General features: G+C 33.0%; 1 protein-coding gene across 1 annotated transcript in view; it reads left to right on the top strand.

The window, feature by feature from the left end:
- The first annotated feature begins 1,746 nt into the window (after positions 1-1,746).
- The window catches only part of LOC136032583 (sialin-like), a 36,304-nt gene continuing 20,211 nt past the window's right edge, over positions 1,747-17,839 (top strand). The window contains exons 1-3 of the mRNA XM_065712852.1: positions 1,747-1,837; positions 9,835-9,991; positions 12,419-12,652. Of these exons, the coding sequence (XP_065568924.1) occupies positions 1,818-1,837; positions 9,835-9,991; positions 12,419-12,652 (411 nt within the window). The 5' untranslated portion in view covers positions 1,747-1,817. The remainder of the gene's footprint in view (positions 1,838-9,834; positions 9,992-12,418; positions 12,653-17,839) is intronic.

The raw sequence follows: 17,839 nt of genomic DNA on the forward strand, positions 1-17,839 counted from the left end.
CACTACATGCGCTCTTGGAAGGATTTAATAGAAAGGGCTTCACAAAGTATCAGGTCCGTCGCGCAATCCCACGGTAAGCAATTTAAATCACGACAAAACGGGAAAGATTTAAAAAGGACTAGAAACACTTTATCACTCGTCAATCTCAAGTCAGGTTAGAAGCGTAAATTATCCCTCTTGTTATTCCTCTATATATAGGTGGGGATAAAAATGTACTTCTTCACTATATTTCTTTTTATTATCTTTTATTGCTTCTTTATTCTTTATATCTTTATTATCAGTAGTATCCAGATTGTTTTGGGCATCTAAATGGGAATTAAAACTATGTTGCCTAAATATATATGGTTTTGATAGTTGAATGGACTTCAAGTGGAGTCAAGATGTTGGTTTTTTTTAGACGATACTGGTCAAGGGGTTTTAGTTTCTTTTTGTTTGTCGTTTTTGTCTTTCTTGGATTGTAATCCGAGTCGATCGAAATGCAGGGTAATTGAATATTTCTTTTTCTTTCTCTTTTTCGTTTTTTCCTTTTCTTTTTTTCTTTTTCCACTCCCTTTTCGTATTGTTTTTATTCATATGTGTACTAGGGTTGTAAGCCCAAACAAGCTGTGAATCGGGCAATTTGGTGGTTTGTTCCGTTTATTTATATTAATAAACCCATCGTTTTCTCTCTTTTCAAAGAAGAAAAAGGAGTAAAAATTGTTAGATCGAAAAGAGATTCTTTTCGCAGAAATGGCATATCTGCCACATAAAGAACCTCGTCCTTCAGTCATCTCATCTCTAAATCTTTTCAATGCAGAAAATGTTGATGTAAAGGTAAGATATGGTTACTATGAATAGTTTTATCCGCAACAATCGCCCTCTGAAAGCATACATTTTCAAATTTATTCCAGTGAAGTCTATTTTATAGATTTGACTTCCACATTTATAGATTTACATGTGAATTCTGTTGCTTTGGCAATTGAGAAATTAAGAGCTGGTGGAAATAATATCAAACTGCTTGTTCCACATGCAATCACGAATCAACGACAATTTTCTACGGGATCACGTACCTACACCCAATCGTCACTTATCAATGGCAAAATTCCTCCAAAATTTGCTTTGGCCTTTGTAGAAAGTGCAAGCGCGGTCAAATATAATTCTGAAGCATGGGCGCTCCAAAAAGTGGACGAAGATTTACTGGATGTTTTTCAGAGAAATTGCTTACGAATTCTCCTGGGTACCCGGCTGACTTGCCGTATTTTAAACAGTAGGCTGGACAAAAAGTGTGGTTATATCCCGCTTTACTGGGCGATAATGGAAGAAAGGTTGAGAAGGCTAGGGTACGTTCTATAGATGAAGGATGACAGATTGCTGAAGATTGTACATTTTGGCCAACCATCTAGAGCTAAGCGGAAAGCAGGTCGTCCTCGTTGGGGGTAGGTCATAAAGGAAGATTTAAGGGAGATATAAATTTTCTGATAGGATGTAAAGATGGAAGTTTTGAAATGATTGGGATGGAGGAGGAGTGGGCGTAGCTGTGTTGTCCTCAGGTGGCTTGGTGCTGCGGTGAGTTGTTAGTAGTAGTATTACTAGTAGTAGTAATACAGCATCAGAAGGGTCGATTAGACCAGATATACTTTTCCCTAAAATTCAGCTAATGAGCGCCCAAGGAATGAAAACAGTAAAACTAACGGGATATGGGGCCAACAATTATCTGGCTAATCTTTACCGTCTTTTTTAGTAGCTTCGGCTTAATTTCCGATTGATTTTTCGGCCATTGGGAAAAAGCAAAAAATTTAAATTGCATTTATGTGATTGATAACTCATCAATTCTTGTAATGGAAAACATTCAAAGTAAGTATGAACCCTCAGTTCCATTCTTAGAAAAGAATATAAAATTATGTGTCAGTCTAGAAAAGATATTAGGCATCATCAGTCTGGGAGGATAGGCTAGTTTCTAAATTTGGTAAATTTATGACAGCTCATAAAACTGACTTACCATTAAAGTGAACATAGCCCACCTCTCGATGCCTTTTTTATGTTCTTTACGAATATAATAATCGCTTTTATCATAAGTTCAAATTTAAGCACTTTCTGAGCTCTTAAAAATGACCTAAATATGGGGTATAAAAAAGGTTTACCAAACATTGGTCAGTTATTCAAACATTGGACACACATTTAAGTTGGTTGTATGAAATGTCATGATTTTACTGTAAATTTAAGCTAGGCTATGTTTCAAGAGAGACATCTGATAGAAAATAAAAGTTAGGCTAGCCTATATCACTTTTTTGAAAATTCTAGATGCTTAGTTTGCTGCTGAGGTTAAACTTTAAATTTGGGGCTTTTTCTTATGTAAAGTTCTAGTTTAGCCACTTTTTAGTATTTTGGAAAGGGGTTAAGAAAAATAAAACTTTCAGGGATAGATCTATAGACTAAAGTAGCTTATATCCCAGGAAGATATTTTGAAATATATTCCTCAATTGCTTCTCTCTCTTCAGGGCATTGATTTTTGATGACCTTACAAAAATCTTTGTGTTATAAATGCAAAACCTTAAAAACCAGATCTTTTTTTCAATAAAGTATGATTTATTTTGAGCTTCACTACTTTGCTCCATACCAATTTATGAGGTTTCAAAGATCTACAAATACATCCCTAAATCTAGAAGAAAACCATTAATATGGTTTAAGTTCTATTCAAATAACAGGAATATCATTTTCAGAACTAAAACCAGAAGAAAAGAAAATAATAACTGAAAATTAAGGCAAATATTGTTTTGTCAATTTCAATTCCTATAAAGTAGGCCAATTTTTAAGACATAGAAATCAGAAGAGGGTTAATATAGAAGATTGGCAATACCATCCCAGAGAATGATTTTGACTATGGATTCATTACTGAAAGGTTCATTTTCCCTCATAACCCTTTTCCAAGATATCAAAAAGTGGATAAACTAGAACTTACTAGTGCAGTACCTTAAACTTATTTTTGATTTGCAGCCTTCCTGTCTTGTCAGTAAAATGTCTCAAAGACAAAGAGTCTATTGGCAAACTCCAGGGCCAAGATCAATTAAGAATTTTGGGTAAATATTAAATAATTCACATAAATTACTTTGAATTAAAGTTTTGAGGAATCTAAAGATTTCTCTCTTTGAAGCACCATGTTAAGGATTGAAGACATTTTCAATATTATTCAGTGACAAGTTGGAGTTGGATGATCATTAGCTCTCCAGTTGAGTGTACACTCTCTAAAGGACCACTCAGCATCCAGCCTTTGTTTGAAAATGCCAATGGGTTCAGCAATAACTATGTCTTGAGAGAGTTTATTCTAACTATTAACAATTTTTGAGGAAAAGTATTGAGTATGGTCTCTGGATAGGGTAGACTGCTTAATAAGTTTCAGATGATGACCTCTAGTTCTTTAATTAGGACCAACAAAAGGAAATAATGCTAGGAGAGCATTATCCCTCATTAACTTTAACAACTGACTTAAATAAAGACTAAATTTATAGTTAGTCTTTGATTTAAGTCAGTTGTAAAAGGTTAGGATGGCATCTCCTCTTTTTTTCACTATATAAGTATTGGGAGTTTCAGCTTTGCTAGTCTTGAAGGGTAGGAAAGCTCCTGTATGCCAAATATCACTTTAGCCAGAGCTGTCATGTATGGGGGGAAAGGGGGACACCCAAATGTTTTTGGTCACTTGGTAAATAAAAGAAGTCAGTAAAATCATGGTGCTTCACACCACAATTTTTCTGATGCCAGTAAAATTCTTTGTTCAATAAAGACCACAAAAATACTGAATCGTCATCTACAGAAATTTTGAACTGGTTTGGTAAACACAGGAGTTTTACTGACTCCTGTCATGGTTTTACAGATGAACAAACTGAAACAAAAAATATCAAATATTAGTCCAGTCCTTAAGAACAATTTTTGGTCAAGTAGTTTATAACTTAAATATGCGATACTGAATTTTTTTTTCATCTTGACTCAAAAGGGAGCCTGAAAAAGAAAAACATCAAATGTTAGTCTTATGTTTAGGAACATTATTTCTCAAACACTTTATAACGTACTTATGTCAAACCAAAGTTTCTTTCTTTTATGTTGACTTAAAAAGAGAATCTGATAAAGAGAAATATTAGTGTCAGGCTTGAGAACAATATTTTTTCAAGAAATTTATAACTTATGGGAAACTGAAGTTTTTTCCATGTTGACTGGAAAGGGAAGCTGAAAAAGAGAAATATCAAAGTTTAGTCATATGTGTAAGAAAATTTTTTTTCCAATTATTGAGAACTAAATCATATAGAACTGAAGCTTCTTTCTTCCACGTTGACTCAACCTGAGAACCTGAACAAGGGAAATATCAAATTTTTGTTCCATCCTTAAGAACAATTTTTTTCAAGTAATTTATAACTTACTTATGTCAAACTGAAGTTTCTATATTCCATGGTGACTCAAAAGAGAACCTTAAAAGCAAAGATTTCTTAGCACATGCTTAAGAACAATTTTTTTTCAAGTAATTTATACCTTACTTATGTGAAATTGAACTTTTTCTCCATGATGACTCCATGAAGGGAGCCTGTAAAAGAGAAATGTCATATGTTAGTCATATTCTTAAAAACAATTGCTTCCCCCAATAATTTACAACTTACATAAAAATGAACTTTCTTCTATGTTCACTCAAAAGAGAACCTTTAAAGAGAAATATCAAATACTAGTCATGTCCTTAAGAACATTTTTTTTCAAGTAATTTATAACTTACTTACGTGATACTGAAGTTTTTTTTCTTCCATGTTGACTCAAAAGGGAACCTGAACAAGTGAAATATCAAATGCTAGTCTTATGCTTAGGAATATTTTTTTCCAACACTTTATAACTTTCTTACGTTAAACCGAAGTTTCTTTCTTCCAAGTTGAATCAAAGGGAACCAGAAAAAGAGAAATGTAAAATATTAGTCATATCTTTAAGAAAATTTTTTTCAACTAATTTATAACTTACTTATGTGATGCTGAAGTTTTTTCTTCCATGTTGACTCGAAAGGGAACCTGAAAACGAGAAGTCTCAAATATTAGAAACATGCTTAAGAACAATTATTTCAAGTAATATATAACTTACATGAAACTGAAGTTTTTTTCCATGTTTACTCTAAGGGAAAGCTTAAAAAGCGGAATGTCAAATATTACTAATGATTTCTAACTTAACTGAAACTGAAGTTTCTTTCTTGCATGTTGACTTTATAGGGAACCTGAAAAAGAGAAATGTCAAATACTAGTCACATGCTTAACAACATTTTTTTTTTCATATGATATATAACTTACCTATGTGAAACAGAATTTTTTTGAAAAAATGAAGAAGAGAAATATCATATGTTAGTCACGCCCTTAAGAACAATTTTGTTTCAAGTAGTTTATAACTAACCAATGTCATAGTAAAGCTTTTTATTCCATGTTTACTCAAAAGGGAACCTGAAACAACAAATATTCAATATCAGTCAAGTCCTTAAGAACAATTTTTTTCAAGTAGTTTTTAACTTGATTATGTGATACTGAAGTTTTTTCTTTCATGTTTGACTCAAAAGGGAACCTGAAAAAGGCAAATATCAAATATTACTCTTATGCTTAGGAACATTATTTCTCAAACACTTTATAACTTATTTGCGTCAAACTGAAGTTTCTTTCTTCTATGTTGACTTGAAAAGAAAATCTGAAAAAGAGAAATATTAGTGACATGCTTAAGAACAATATTTTTTCAAGCAATTCATAACTTACAGGAAACTGTAGTTTTTTTCCTTATTGACTTGAAAGGGAAGCTGAAAAAGAGAAATATCAAATGGTAGTCATATGCGTCAGAACCATTTTTTCCAATTATTTATAATTAAATCGTATAGAACTGAAGTTTCGGTCTTCCATGTTACAGTCTGAACGGGCAATGGCCCATTTGTGCATGTGTTTTGACAATTCATAACTTTGGTATTAGTTCAGAAGGTCCTAGAAGACTAGGGATGACTTAAAATCAAATCAATTTAAGTAACCCACCTGTTCAGTAGTGTCTTCACTTGGCACCAAGCTAAATAATGTAAAAAAAAAACTATATTAGGCTCGTAAAATAGCCAATCTTCGTCTAACTCCTTCTTTCAATAATAGGCTTAGGTCTAGCAAAAAGCCTTTCATCTTACCCCAATGAACGGAGATCCTTTTACTTGAGTCAAACTTTAGTCACAAGTTTGCTAATATCTAAGGATTTTGGTTGAGATACGCTAACAACTTCATTATGAGTCAAATAATTTGGTTTGCAAAGCTGTATCCAGGGAGAGGGGGCTATCAGGTTTGACCCCCCCCCCAAAGTTTTGTCTGACTCGTAGAAACGTAATAAAATGCATATGAACAAATTTTGTATGCATTTTAAAGTTTTTTGAACCCCTCCCCCGGACACAAATCCTGGATACGCCCTTGGCGGTTTGTACTGCACATATCCGTATGAAATTATAAAATTTTAGTCATTTTTCTTGAATAAGAAATATCAAACGAAATCTGATAAAATATGTTCATACAGGTTATTTTCATGGATCTCAAGTGCATTAATTGCACAGTATTCTGTCAACTTTCTATTCGGATAAGATCTATTATGTCCGTGCTTTTTTAATTGAGTTGAATTTTAATTATTTGAAATTAGTTTTAATTAGTTGAATTTTAATTCAACTACAGACTAGACTTAAAAGTTACTAATTATTTTACAAACGCAGAACAGAAACTCCAAATGGGTGGATTATTTTTGTTTTAATTCGATGACGTGGAACAAAGTTCTGTCAGAAAAATTAATGATCAATAATTATGATTGCGGCGCAGAATATGCCCACCGACAGAGAGATTTGCCAAATTCCAAACCTAAAGTTTTTTTTCCAAATACTTCGTTCTTACATACTCGAAACTCAACTTTCTTCTCCTGCTTTGACTTAAAAGAGAACCTGAAAAGAAATTTTAAATAATTACTAAAACGCTGAAGTTTTTTTTCAAATGATTGATAACTTACCTACTTTAAACGAAAATTCCTTCCTCCATGTTGACTCAAAAGAGGACCCGAAAAAGGGAACTATCAAATATTACTTTTGAATGTGTTGTTGTACTTGTATCTGACTTGTAACTTTCTCTTCTAGGAATCGTAAAAAACTGAAGTGACGAGAATATTACTTCTATATATATATGACTTTCTTTTCAGTATGACGTAATCATATTTTTGAGTATCATGTAGAGAGCTTGACGTCATTTTTTCTGTCAAATAGTGGTTGTAATTTGATTGTGATATCTCATTATAGCTGAAATCTGAAAAAAATATCTGTATATTTTCTACACAATTTTTTCCAAGTAACTTATAGCGTTCTTACTCAAAACGGAAATTTCTTCCTCCCTTTTTGACTAAAAAAAAACTGAAAAAGTGATATTTCACATGTCGCTCATATGCTCATGCACAGTTTATTTTTACAAGTAATCAAATAAAAAACAAGTTGTGAACTTAAAACGAACAGAAATTATTCGGTATATGAGGGGTTTGCCCCCTCCTCAATGCCCCTCTCTTCACACTAAAATTTTTAAGAGCTTTAAAAAAAATTCCTGATTTAATTACACGGCCCTTGTGTTTCAGGAATCGTTTTTAAAGAATTGAGATAGAAGGTTGGACTTTAGCATAAAGAGATTTCTCCCATCCCTTGATTTCAAAAATAAATTTATATTTAGTGTTTTCATGGAAAAAGGAGAAAAAATTGCCCCCTCCTAAATTTTTTTTATAAGTATAGGATTGAAGCGCTTGGGAAGGGAATATTTTAAAAAAACAAGTCTTAGGCCTACTTCATAATGTGTGGAATAATTGTAGGTAACACATTTTGACTGCAGCTTCACTATAGTTTATACACCCCCCCCCCTAGCATGAAAATATATAACCCAAATTATATGTTTCCCGTGTATTTTGCCATGCGTAATTCTTGTTTTAACCTATTGAAATTAAATAAAAATATATTAAATGTTTAAGATATTAAAGATAAACATTAAATAAAAAAAAGCAACTTTTTTATAACAAAAGTACACGTTGTCGATGTCATATGGCACTTTATGATTGCCTTCAAAGCTCAAAATTAGCTAATAAATATGGTTTTAGAGGTCACAAACATCAAAAACAAGAAGAAAAATAAGGAATTCTTTTCGTAAGACGGTGGAATCCTTATTTGAATGTATAATTCGGCCCTATGTCCAAGGGCCGTCTTCAGCGTTTGAATTTCTTCATGAGTTTGAATTTTCTTTGGCTCAAGAGTTCTTGAGGAAAGAATAACAACGGCCGGTCCAGGAAGGACTTTTCGAGTATAAACAGGGCTAGTCATCGAAGATTCGTTTCGTAGATTTTCCAATTTTTTTATTAAGTCGTTCCCTTGGTAAGCGAAAATCATGACTAAATAAATTTCTTTCCAATCTAGTAATGTGGCGAAAATCAACAGAGATTTGCAAATTAAAATTTTTTGAAAGATGTACTCTCGGAGGAAATAGTGTATCTCTTTGGTTTTTTGTCTTTAATAATATGTATTACTGTTTTTAAGTGTAATGTATCAGCAAATTACTCTTCTTTCCGGGTATTTAAGTTTAATCTGAATCTTAAAGACTTGGGAATAAGCTTTTCAATTCAGAAAGATTCCAAAAAATTCTGTCGGTTAATAACATTAGCGTGTTTTTTTTTTGCCTAAACTAATAAAATAAAATATATCATTGGTCAATTGTTCCCCATAAACCAGACGAAAATAACGACAAAGACCACCCTGCCTTTCCATGGTCTTTTCTCACATGTGGTAGCCACAAAAGACCATTTTCTTTTGAAAATGAATATTTGAATATTTATTAATATTGTAGCAAATATTAATAAATTAGGAAATATTTGTAGAAATAGTTTTCAGAGGCGCCATTTATGCAATCACCTTGTATCCAGAACGATCAATATATCAGCTTCTCAGGAAAGGGAAAGAACTATTAAAGTTTAGGAGGCATATTTAGTAAACCTTTCGTAAAGGTTTTGGTAAAACTGTGTACTTTTTACAAAAAGGGAAGAAAAGGGGCCTTTACAAAAAGGAAAGTATTACAGCTCGCTGTTGAGTTGGGTCAATTATGTTTAAAGTTTCAAACGTCAGAAAGGCCGTCCTTTTACTCTTCATTGTGCCAAGATCTTACATCTTTTGACAAAGAATGCTTAAAAGTGGAATCTTAGGACTAAGATCTTACTTCTTGTGCAGTTCTTTTGCAAACATTTTTCATCATTCTGCTCTGATCAGTGGTCTAAGAACAATGATGAGTATATCATAAAAGTTCCCTCATCGTTGTTCTATGTGGCAGAATAATGGCGTTCTTCACACTTTTTTCTTACAACAGTGAGCTGTAAGATGTTATAACAAAGATGAGCAAAAGAACGGGAATCTTTGCAGAAAGATGTGAGATCTTAGAGCGAAAAAGCGGCCCTAGAGTTGGAGTCGGTGTATTGAAAATATCTGGAGTTGGAGTCGGTATAACTTATAACTGACTCCAAAGTTCTAGCTGTTACGCCCTTACAATTTTCTTGCAATAAATTGAAAGCAGCAAAGTTAAAAAAACAGCTCAAAACCAAAAAATAAAAATAAAAAATGTGCTGCAACGAAGTGACAAATTCTACTATTTTGCGCCGCAAAAAGAAAATATTTGTCATTCGACAAATTGAAAACCCTACTGCAGCACAATTTAATAAAATCTAAGACTAATAAGGTTAATTGTATTAACCTTATTATGTATTTGTTGTATTTATGTTGTATTTTTGTTGTAATGCTTGTATTTATGTATAGTTTACAAACTTTCGTTATAGGAGCTCAAAGTCACTGTTAGCAAGGCGTTATCAGATAGCAATACTTTCATTTTTTGGTTTTTTCAATGTCTATGCCTTGCGTGTAAATTTAAGCATTGCTGTTGTCAAGATGACTGAAGAAATCGAAGCTGAAGATACTCATTTAAATAACTATACAGTAAGCGGTTTAATTGTTTATTTCAGATATTTTAGTTGAGTGTTTAAGTTCTAAGATTTATTTCAGTTATTAATGGTATTGATTAGATTATTTAGTCTTGAGCGAAAACGGATAGGAATTAACTTCAATAATCAAGTAGAACATAAAATGAAAAGAAGCTACCCCAAATAAGGGTGGAAATCCGGTCTCCTCGAAACCCCTACAGGCTAGGGTGTCATTTGTGCTTCACAGAAAACAAATTAATGGGATTTCTAATAGCTTACATTTTGAATTATAGGCTAGTACTGAAATCCAAGAACTGAAGGACTATTATAATAACGAAGGGTTTTCCGTCTTTTGCTAATTAAAATGTCTGACATCTTCCCCCCGAAAATTCCCCCTACAGAAAATTTACCTCTGTTGAAAATCCCCCAACCCTCTATGGAGTAATCCCCTCTTCTCCGCGAAAAATTCCACTTGAAAATTCTCCCCATATGTAAAGATAAGCAGCTAAAGGCAAATTAAGACATATAAAAAGAATAAAGAATAGAAGGAATTATGGAAATTTTAGCTGTATCCCAAAATACTTGGAGAATATGCAGTGCAGAATCAAACAGTTAGTGGTAACGAATGGTAATCAAGACTCGCCAATAGTTACTAAGACTCTAAAACAGGAATTTGATAACAGTTAATACATCGAAAGACATGATTTTTTTCATTTTGATTCTAAATATATAAACTGCATTCAGTTTAACGTTAGAAATCAACCGCCATGAGCCTTAGAAAATTTGTCTGGTTTAAAAAAAGAATGCACCCCCCCCCAAAAAAAAGATAAGCGCAATGAAAATTACACCTTTAGATTTCACATATTAGAGAACCTTTTTGTGGAGGATTGAAGTTCCTATCTTCAATTACGGAGTATCTTTCATTCCATGACAGGTTTCAAGACCGCAGATGCGTGTTTAATCCTTTTTTTTTTAGTGAAATAATTTCAATACTAACATGGAGCAAATTAGTCGGTAAAATTGACCAGCCAGTTGGTGAAACCCATTGACTCACCCCCCCCTCCAACATCTTGACTATTGATGCTTCATGTCAATGTTAAGATCAAGTCTGCGGGAAGTAATTCCTTATGATTCTTAGTCTCAGGCTGTTATCTTTGGGCACCTCCAGCATAGGGCAACTCTCCTACGGTTGTCACTGAATTTATAATTTTCAAATTATTTTTTTTTAACCTTTATCTTGCGGTGCTTCGATGAATCAACCCCCCTAAAAACCTGAAAAAGAATTAAAATAAATAAATATTTATAAGATAAATACTATAGGATATTTTGCACCATAGATTCTGCCTCTATTTAGGAGCACAGATAGAATATTCCAAGATTTCTTCTTTTCTTCATTTTTTTTTGTCATACTCTTTTTTTTAGTATTTTTTGGAGTATGGGGGATTCGTGGGGGGATTTTCCGAGAGGAATACACCCAGTACTGCTTATTACACTACTTTTTATTCGTTTCTGATGCATTTATGATGGGAAAATCTGTCTTTGTGGGACTGTACATTCAACTATTTTAAATAATAATGCAACGTAATGACGAAGTTTCGCACCTTCATAGAGTCAAAGAATCATAGAATCAAGCTTTTGTAATATCAAACGATTACAAAAAAAGGTAGGTTTTGGTAGGAACCAAAACACTGTAATTTTAGGTTTTATAGTAGAATCAGATTTTTACGTAGCAATTTAGCTACTGCCGTAATATATTGGCTAATGTAGAACTAAAAGTCAGTTAAAGGATGAAATGAAAAATAATGAGGCCTTCCTAGATTGATTTTAACATATCAAAGAAATTCATAGCCAAGAAATAATGAAGTCTTGCTATGTTGATTTCAACATAGCCAAGAAATCTCACCATAGCCAAATAAATATTATTTTGAAAAGAAACTTTTTAAAATCACACAAAAAATGTGTTTTTTTTTGTTTGTTTTTTAGAAAAAAGAAGCTGAAGCAAAGCCAGAAACTTACGTCAGTAAGGGTCACACACACAGCTTTTTAGCTATGGTATTGGCTGTAGAACAAACCTGTTGTATATAAATTGCAGTGTAACTTAAGAACAAAATAGGGGGTTAAGTTCCAAAGAATCTCTTAAAAGTATATACTTATGACTGTGTTTTAAAAAAGATGTTTGAGGAAATAGCGGTTTAAATAAGTTTTATTTCTTATGCATGTATCTTTTCTATTAGCGGTAAAAATACTTTTGACTGGGTAAAAAACCCAGTCAGAATCAAGTTTACATTTTTACAAAGCTTATGTGACTCAGTATGACAGTGCTAGTTTGCTGATGTGAAACTGCTTAAATGATATAGGGAAATAGTGTATTCTTTACTGCTTAACGTCAAATTTTGTGAATTAATTTGCCGTTTTTATATTAATTTAGTTTTTATACTTTTAGTATCGAGAATTTGACTGGGATTCAAAACAACAAGGATTGTTGTTAAGCTCGTTTTTCTACGGATATATTGTCACTCAAATTCCTGGCGGCTGGCTGGCTCCATATGTCGGCTCAGCAAAATTGTTTGGGTTTGGAATTCTAGCTACAGCCCTAGCAACGCTTTTCACGCCAGTCATAGCCAGAGCAGGACTAGAAGCACTTATTGCTGTCCGAATTCTAGAAGGGCTCTTTGAGGTATTTGTTGATTTAGTCTGTTAGACTGCAATCCTCGTTTCCACTTCTTTGCGAATATTTTTTTTTTCGTTTAGGATGCTATCTATTTAGTGCTGGAGCGGAGATATGTCACCTTCAATGGCGGATTAAGTGGGAAAGGAGCGTAAAGCCTATATATATATATATATATATATATATATATATATATATATATATATATATCTTCTATATATATAAAAATAAGTTGTCTGTCTGTGGATGTGTGGATCAGGTGACGTCACCTGAAAAAACTGGATCAGGTGACGTCAAAACTGAAAAAACTAAAAAAAAGGCAAAAACTACAAAAAAAACTAAAAACTAATAAAAAAAATAAAAAAGCTAAAAAACTAAAAAAACTATAAAGGTAAAAACCAATAAAAAACTAAAAAAAAAACTGAAAAAACTAAAAAAAGGCAAAAACTACAAAAAAAAACTAAAAACTAATAAAAAAAGTAAAAAAGCTAAAAAACTAAAAAAACTAAAAAAACTAAAAAAAGGTAAAAAACTAAAAAAAATAAAAAATAAAAAAAAACTAAAAAAAAGGAAAAAACTGAAAAATAAGCTAAAATAAAGGTAAAAACCAATAAAAAACTAAAAAGAAAAAAAGGAAAAAACTAATAAATGACGACACTCAAAGAGAAAGCGACCAGGACAAAAGGAATGTTCGATTAGCAATCAACAAAGCACCGGGACACAGGGAGTATAAATGACGACCAGGACATAAGTAAAAAAAAAAAACTATCTATATATATAAAAATAAGTTGTCAAACTAAAAAAAGGCAAAAACTACAAAAAAAACTAAAAACTAATAAAAAAGCTAAAAAACTAAAAAAACTAAAAAAAAGGCAAAAACTACAAAAAAAACTAAAAACTAATAAAAAAAATAAAAAAGCTAAAAAACTAAAAAAACTAAAAAAACTAAAAAAAGGTAAAAAACTAAAAAAACTAAAAACTAAAAAAAACTAAAAAAAAGGAAAAAACTGAAAAATAAGCTAAAATAAAGGTAAAAACCAATAAAAAAACTAAAAAAAAAACTGAAAAAACTAAAAAAAGGCAAAAACTACAAAAAAACTAAAAACTAATAAAAAAAGTAAAAAAGCTAAAAAACTAAAAAAACTAAAAAAACTAAAAAAAGGTAAAAAACTAAAAAAAATAAAAAATAAAAAAAAACTAAAAAAAAAGGAAAAAACTGAAAAATAAGCTAACATAAAGGTAAAAACCAATAAAAAACTAAAAAGAAAAAAAGGAAAAAACTAAAAAAATTTTCATCTAAAAAACTAAAAAAAACTAAAAAAGGTAAAAACTAAAAGAACTAAAAAAGAAAAAAATAAATGACGACACTCAAAGAGAAAGCGACCAGGACAAAAGGAATGTTCGATTAGCAATCAACAAAGCACCGGGACATAGGGAGTATAAATGACGACCAGGACATAAGTAAAAAAAAAAAATTAACAAAACTAAAAAGAAGGTAAAAACTACAAAAAAACTAAAAAGAAAAAAAAAACTAAAAACTAATAAAAAAACTAAAAAATCTAAAAATCTAAATAAACTAAAAAAGAAAAAAAAAGGAAAAAAATAAAGGAGAAAAACAAAACTAAAAAACGAATGTATATACAGACCGGTACACCGGGATACAAATGACGACCGGGACACAGGGAATATAAATGACGACCGGGACACAGGGACACAACTACAACGGGGACACCGGGGGAAACAGGGGGATATAAATGACGACCGGGACAAAAAAACTAAAAAGAAAAAAAAACTAAAAACTAATAAAAAAACTAAAAAATCTAAAAATCTAAATAAGCTAAAAAAGAAAAAAAAAGGAAAAAAATAAAGGAGAAAAACAAAACTAAAAAACGAATGTATATACAGACCGGGACACCGGGATACAAATGACGACCGGGACACAGGGAATATAAATGACGACCGGGACACAGGGACACAACTACAACGGGGACACCGGAGGAAACAGGGGGATGTAAATGACGACCGGGACACCGGGACAGGGAATGGTCGATTAGCAATCACCATCAACAAAGCTCAAGGGCAATCATTAGAATCATGAGGTATAGATCTGAATACAGATTGTTTTCCCATGGACCATTATATGTTGCATGTTCAAGAGTCGGTAAACCTGACAATCTATTTATATGCAAAGACAATGGGACAGCATATAAATGACGACCGGGACAAAAAAACTAAAAAGAAAAAAAAACTAAAAACTAATAAAAAAACTAAAAAATCTAAAAATCTAAATAAGCTAAAAAAGAAAAAAAAAGGAAAAAAATAAAGGAGAAAAACAAAACTAAAAAACGAATGTATATACAGACCGGGACACCGGGATACAAATGACGACCGGGACACAGGGAATATAAATGACGACCGGGACACAGGGACACAACTACAACGGGGACACCGGAGGAAACAGGGGGATGTAAATGACGACCGGGACACCGGGACAGGGAATGGTCGATTAGCAATCACCATCAACAAAGCTCAAGGGCAATCATTAGAATCATGAGGTATAGATCTGAATACAGATTGTTTTCCCATGGACCATTATATGTTGCATGTTCAAGAGTCGGTAAACCTGACAATCTATTTATATGCAAAGACAATGGGACAGCAAAGAATATGGCGCGTAACTATTATGGCGCGTAACGACTTACGCGCGCGGGGGGGCTTGGGGGGGGGCGCGAAGCGCCCCCACCAACTAGGTGTTGGGGTGGCGCGAAGCGCCACCCCAACAGCTAGTATATATATATATATATATATATATATATATTTCTTTACCACTATCAGTTTGTAGGTCAAGTAACGGCGACGGACGAAAACTCAGAACTTTTGTTCCAATACGGATTACGTGGAAAGACCATCTGAAGCCTGTAAAATTTCCAGTAATTTTCCAAAACAAAATTAGAATTGTTTTTTCAATTTTTATTTATCAAAAGAAAATGAAAAATGAAATTTTTCAAACTCTGCAAGTAACTTAGGAATATTATTTAGACCATGCAATTCTCGCTTAGAGAACTCGTGACAGAATTCTGTATTTTTGCTAGATTTCTAGGCATTAAAATTTCATTTGCTTTCCTTTTCTTATGAAAGTTTCGATTTTGATTGAAAAATATTTTGCGTGTATATATTGGCGGGACCTACATCAGACTGAAAGAAATTACCGGCGATCCAACTTATAAGTGGATGAGGATGGTCCTATAATTTTTTTAAATTTATCAAAAGAGGCTGTCACATCTTAAAAAAAGAAAAAACTTCATTGGAATCGAGTTGTGCTTTCGGAGTGTACAGAAACAGTAATGTGGTTGTCACTTGGACATCCACTAGAAGGGATTGTCAATCTCGACTGAACTTAGTAATGGTTAAAAGGTAGTGTTGTATCTCTGCTTTTTGGGGGTCAGAACCCAACCCCAAATTTTGGGGCGGACAGAGCGGCCTAAGTTTTAAGATCCTAATATCTAATAGCAAATATTATCGGAATTCAACAAAGCTAGTGGGAAGCAATAGTAAGTTTCCTTGTTGTCCTTTTGTGGGTCTAAATTTGGTCTAATCTCAGTTTGAAAGGGGGAGGAGTCTCCAACTTCTTTATATTCAGTCAATCTATGTGGAAAGTAGTAGTAAGAGTCCTTGGTGTACCTTTTGTGTGTCTTGGTGCAATCTGTCCTCTTCGAGGATAGGTAGATACAATTCCTAGAAAAACATGTGATTAGGACGTCTGACGAAAAATATTGTCGCGTGTCAACTAACATTTTGGGAATAAGGGCTAGTGCCCTGGCTATGCTCTTTAGGGATGCGGACCCAATGTGGTCTTTTTGCTGGAGGAAAAGGTGAAAAATCCCTATAATCTTGTCATCGGAATGTCTGGTACAAGAAGAATTTCCATGAGGACGGGTCATTGAATCTCAACCAGAGAAGGTCAGTGGAAATTCAGAGTAATGTCATTAATGGCCATTCTTGCCAATAGGGCATTTACCCGAAATTGTTGTTCAACCTTAACAAAAACTGGTAAGAAATAAAAGCCAATATCCTAGTTATTCTTTTTAGTGGTCCAACCTATGTTAGGATAGTCTCTCTCAATTCTTCTAATTAGGACATTTTTAGGAAAGGGTTGTGAAATCTTAATTAAGTATGGCTTTGGTGCTTTTATCATAGACACCTTTGTATGATTTATGACATTTGACTGCTTTTCTGTTAACTGAAACACCTTTCGGCTTATTTTCCAACTTCAAGCTATTTCAGTATAGTCCTTTCGTATGTATCACATTGCGAGGTGTGCTGCCAATTTGTGTGCATTCTGATAAAGTAGAAGTCTGGATGGTCTTCTTTGAAAGGGCTTTTTACGGGGTCGGTCAAAAAGCAAACTCAACCAAAATCTGTTTCCATTCGTTTTGAAATCCATGATCCATCCTTCATCATTGAAGATACCCTTTGCCTTCTGTTTATTGCTGCCATCTTACGCAATAGTTTCCTTTCAAGCGTAACCCAGTCAAAAGGTCGCTCTCTCTTTCAGAAATAATAAACACCAGATGGTACGTTTCAAGCGCGGCGGAACAGTGCCAAGCTTGGTGGAAATGTGCGGCACAAGTTGCGTCCCAACATATACACCAGGTGGTGAGAAGTCAGCTTCCCTTCGAACCCAGTTGGATATAGGAAGAATGATTTGACAATGGTATTCGTTTCCATTTTACACGGCATAAAACTAGGCATTTAACTAGTTAAAATGATAATAAGTTTGTTTTCACTATAAAAGACAAAAGTCATCTGTGTTGTATTATATTTATTTATAGAATTTTCACCTCATTGTTTATATAGTGTTTTTGTTTCCGGAACAAAAAAATTTGTTGATAAACTCATTGCAACATGACAATGGATTGCGTTCTTGCCTTGACAAAAAGTTGGCAGAAGTAGTGTGCTTAGTTTTAATAGCTAAAGCTCTATAAACAGTCTCGTGTATGAAGAAGGAGCGACATTGGCTCCCTGAAGATTCTATATCCCCCCTCTATACCTTGAAAAATCCTATTTCTGTATTTTTTCATAGAAAAACGGCTTTTTGGTGCTTTTGTTCAAATCATTAAAGACAATTGCCCCCCCCCCCGTTTGATTTTGAACAATAAATTTTTGCCCTCTCCCTTGCCTAATTTCTGGGAATTT

The sequence above is a fragment of the Artemia franciscana genome, chromosome 11, assembly GCF_032884065.1.
Source record: "Artemia franciscana chromosome 11, ASM3288406v1, whole genome shotgun sequence".
Taxonomy (NCBI): Eukaryota; Metazoa; Arthropoda; class Branchiopoda; order Anostraca; family Artemiidae; genus Artemia; species Artemia franciscana.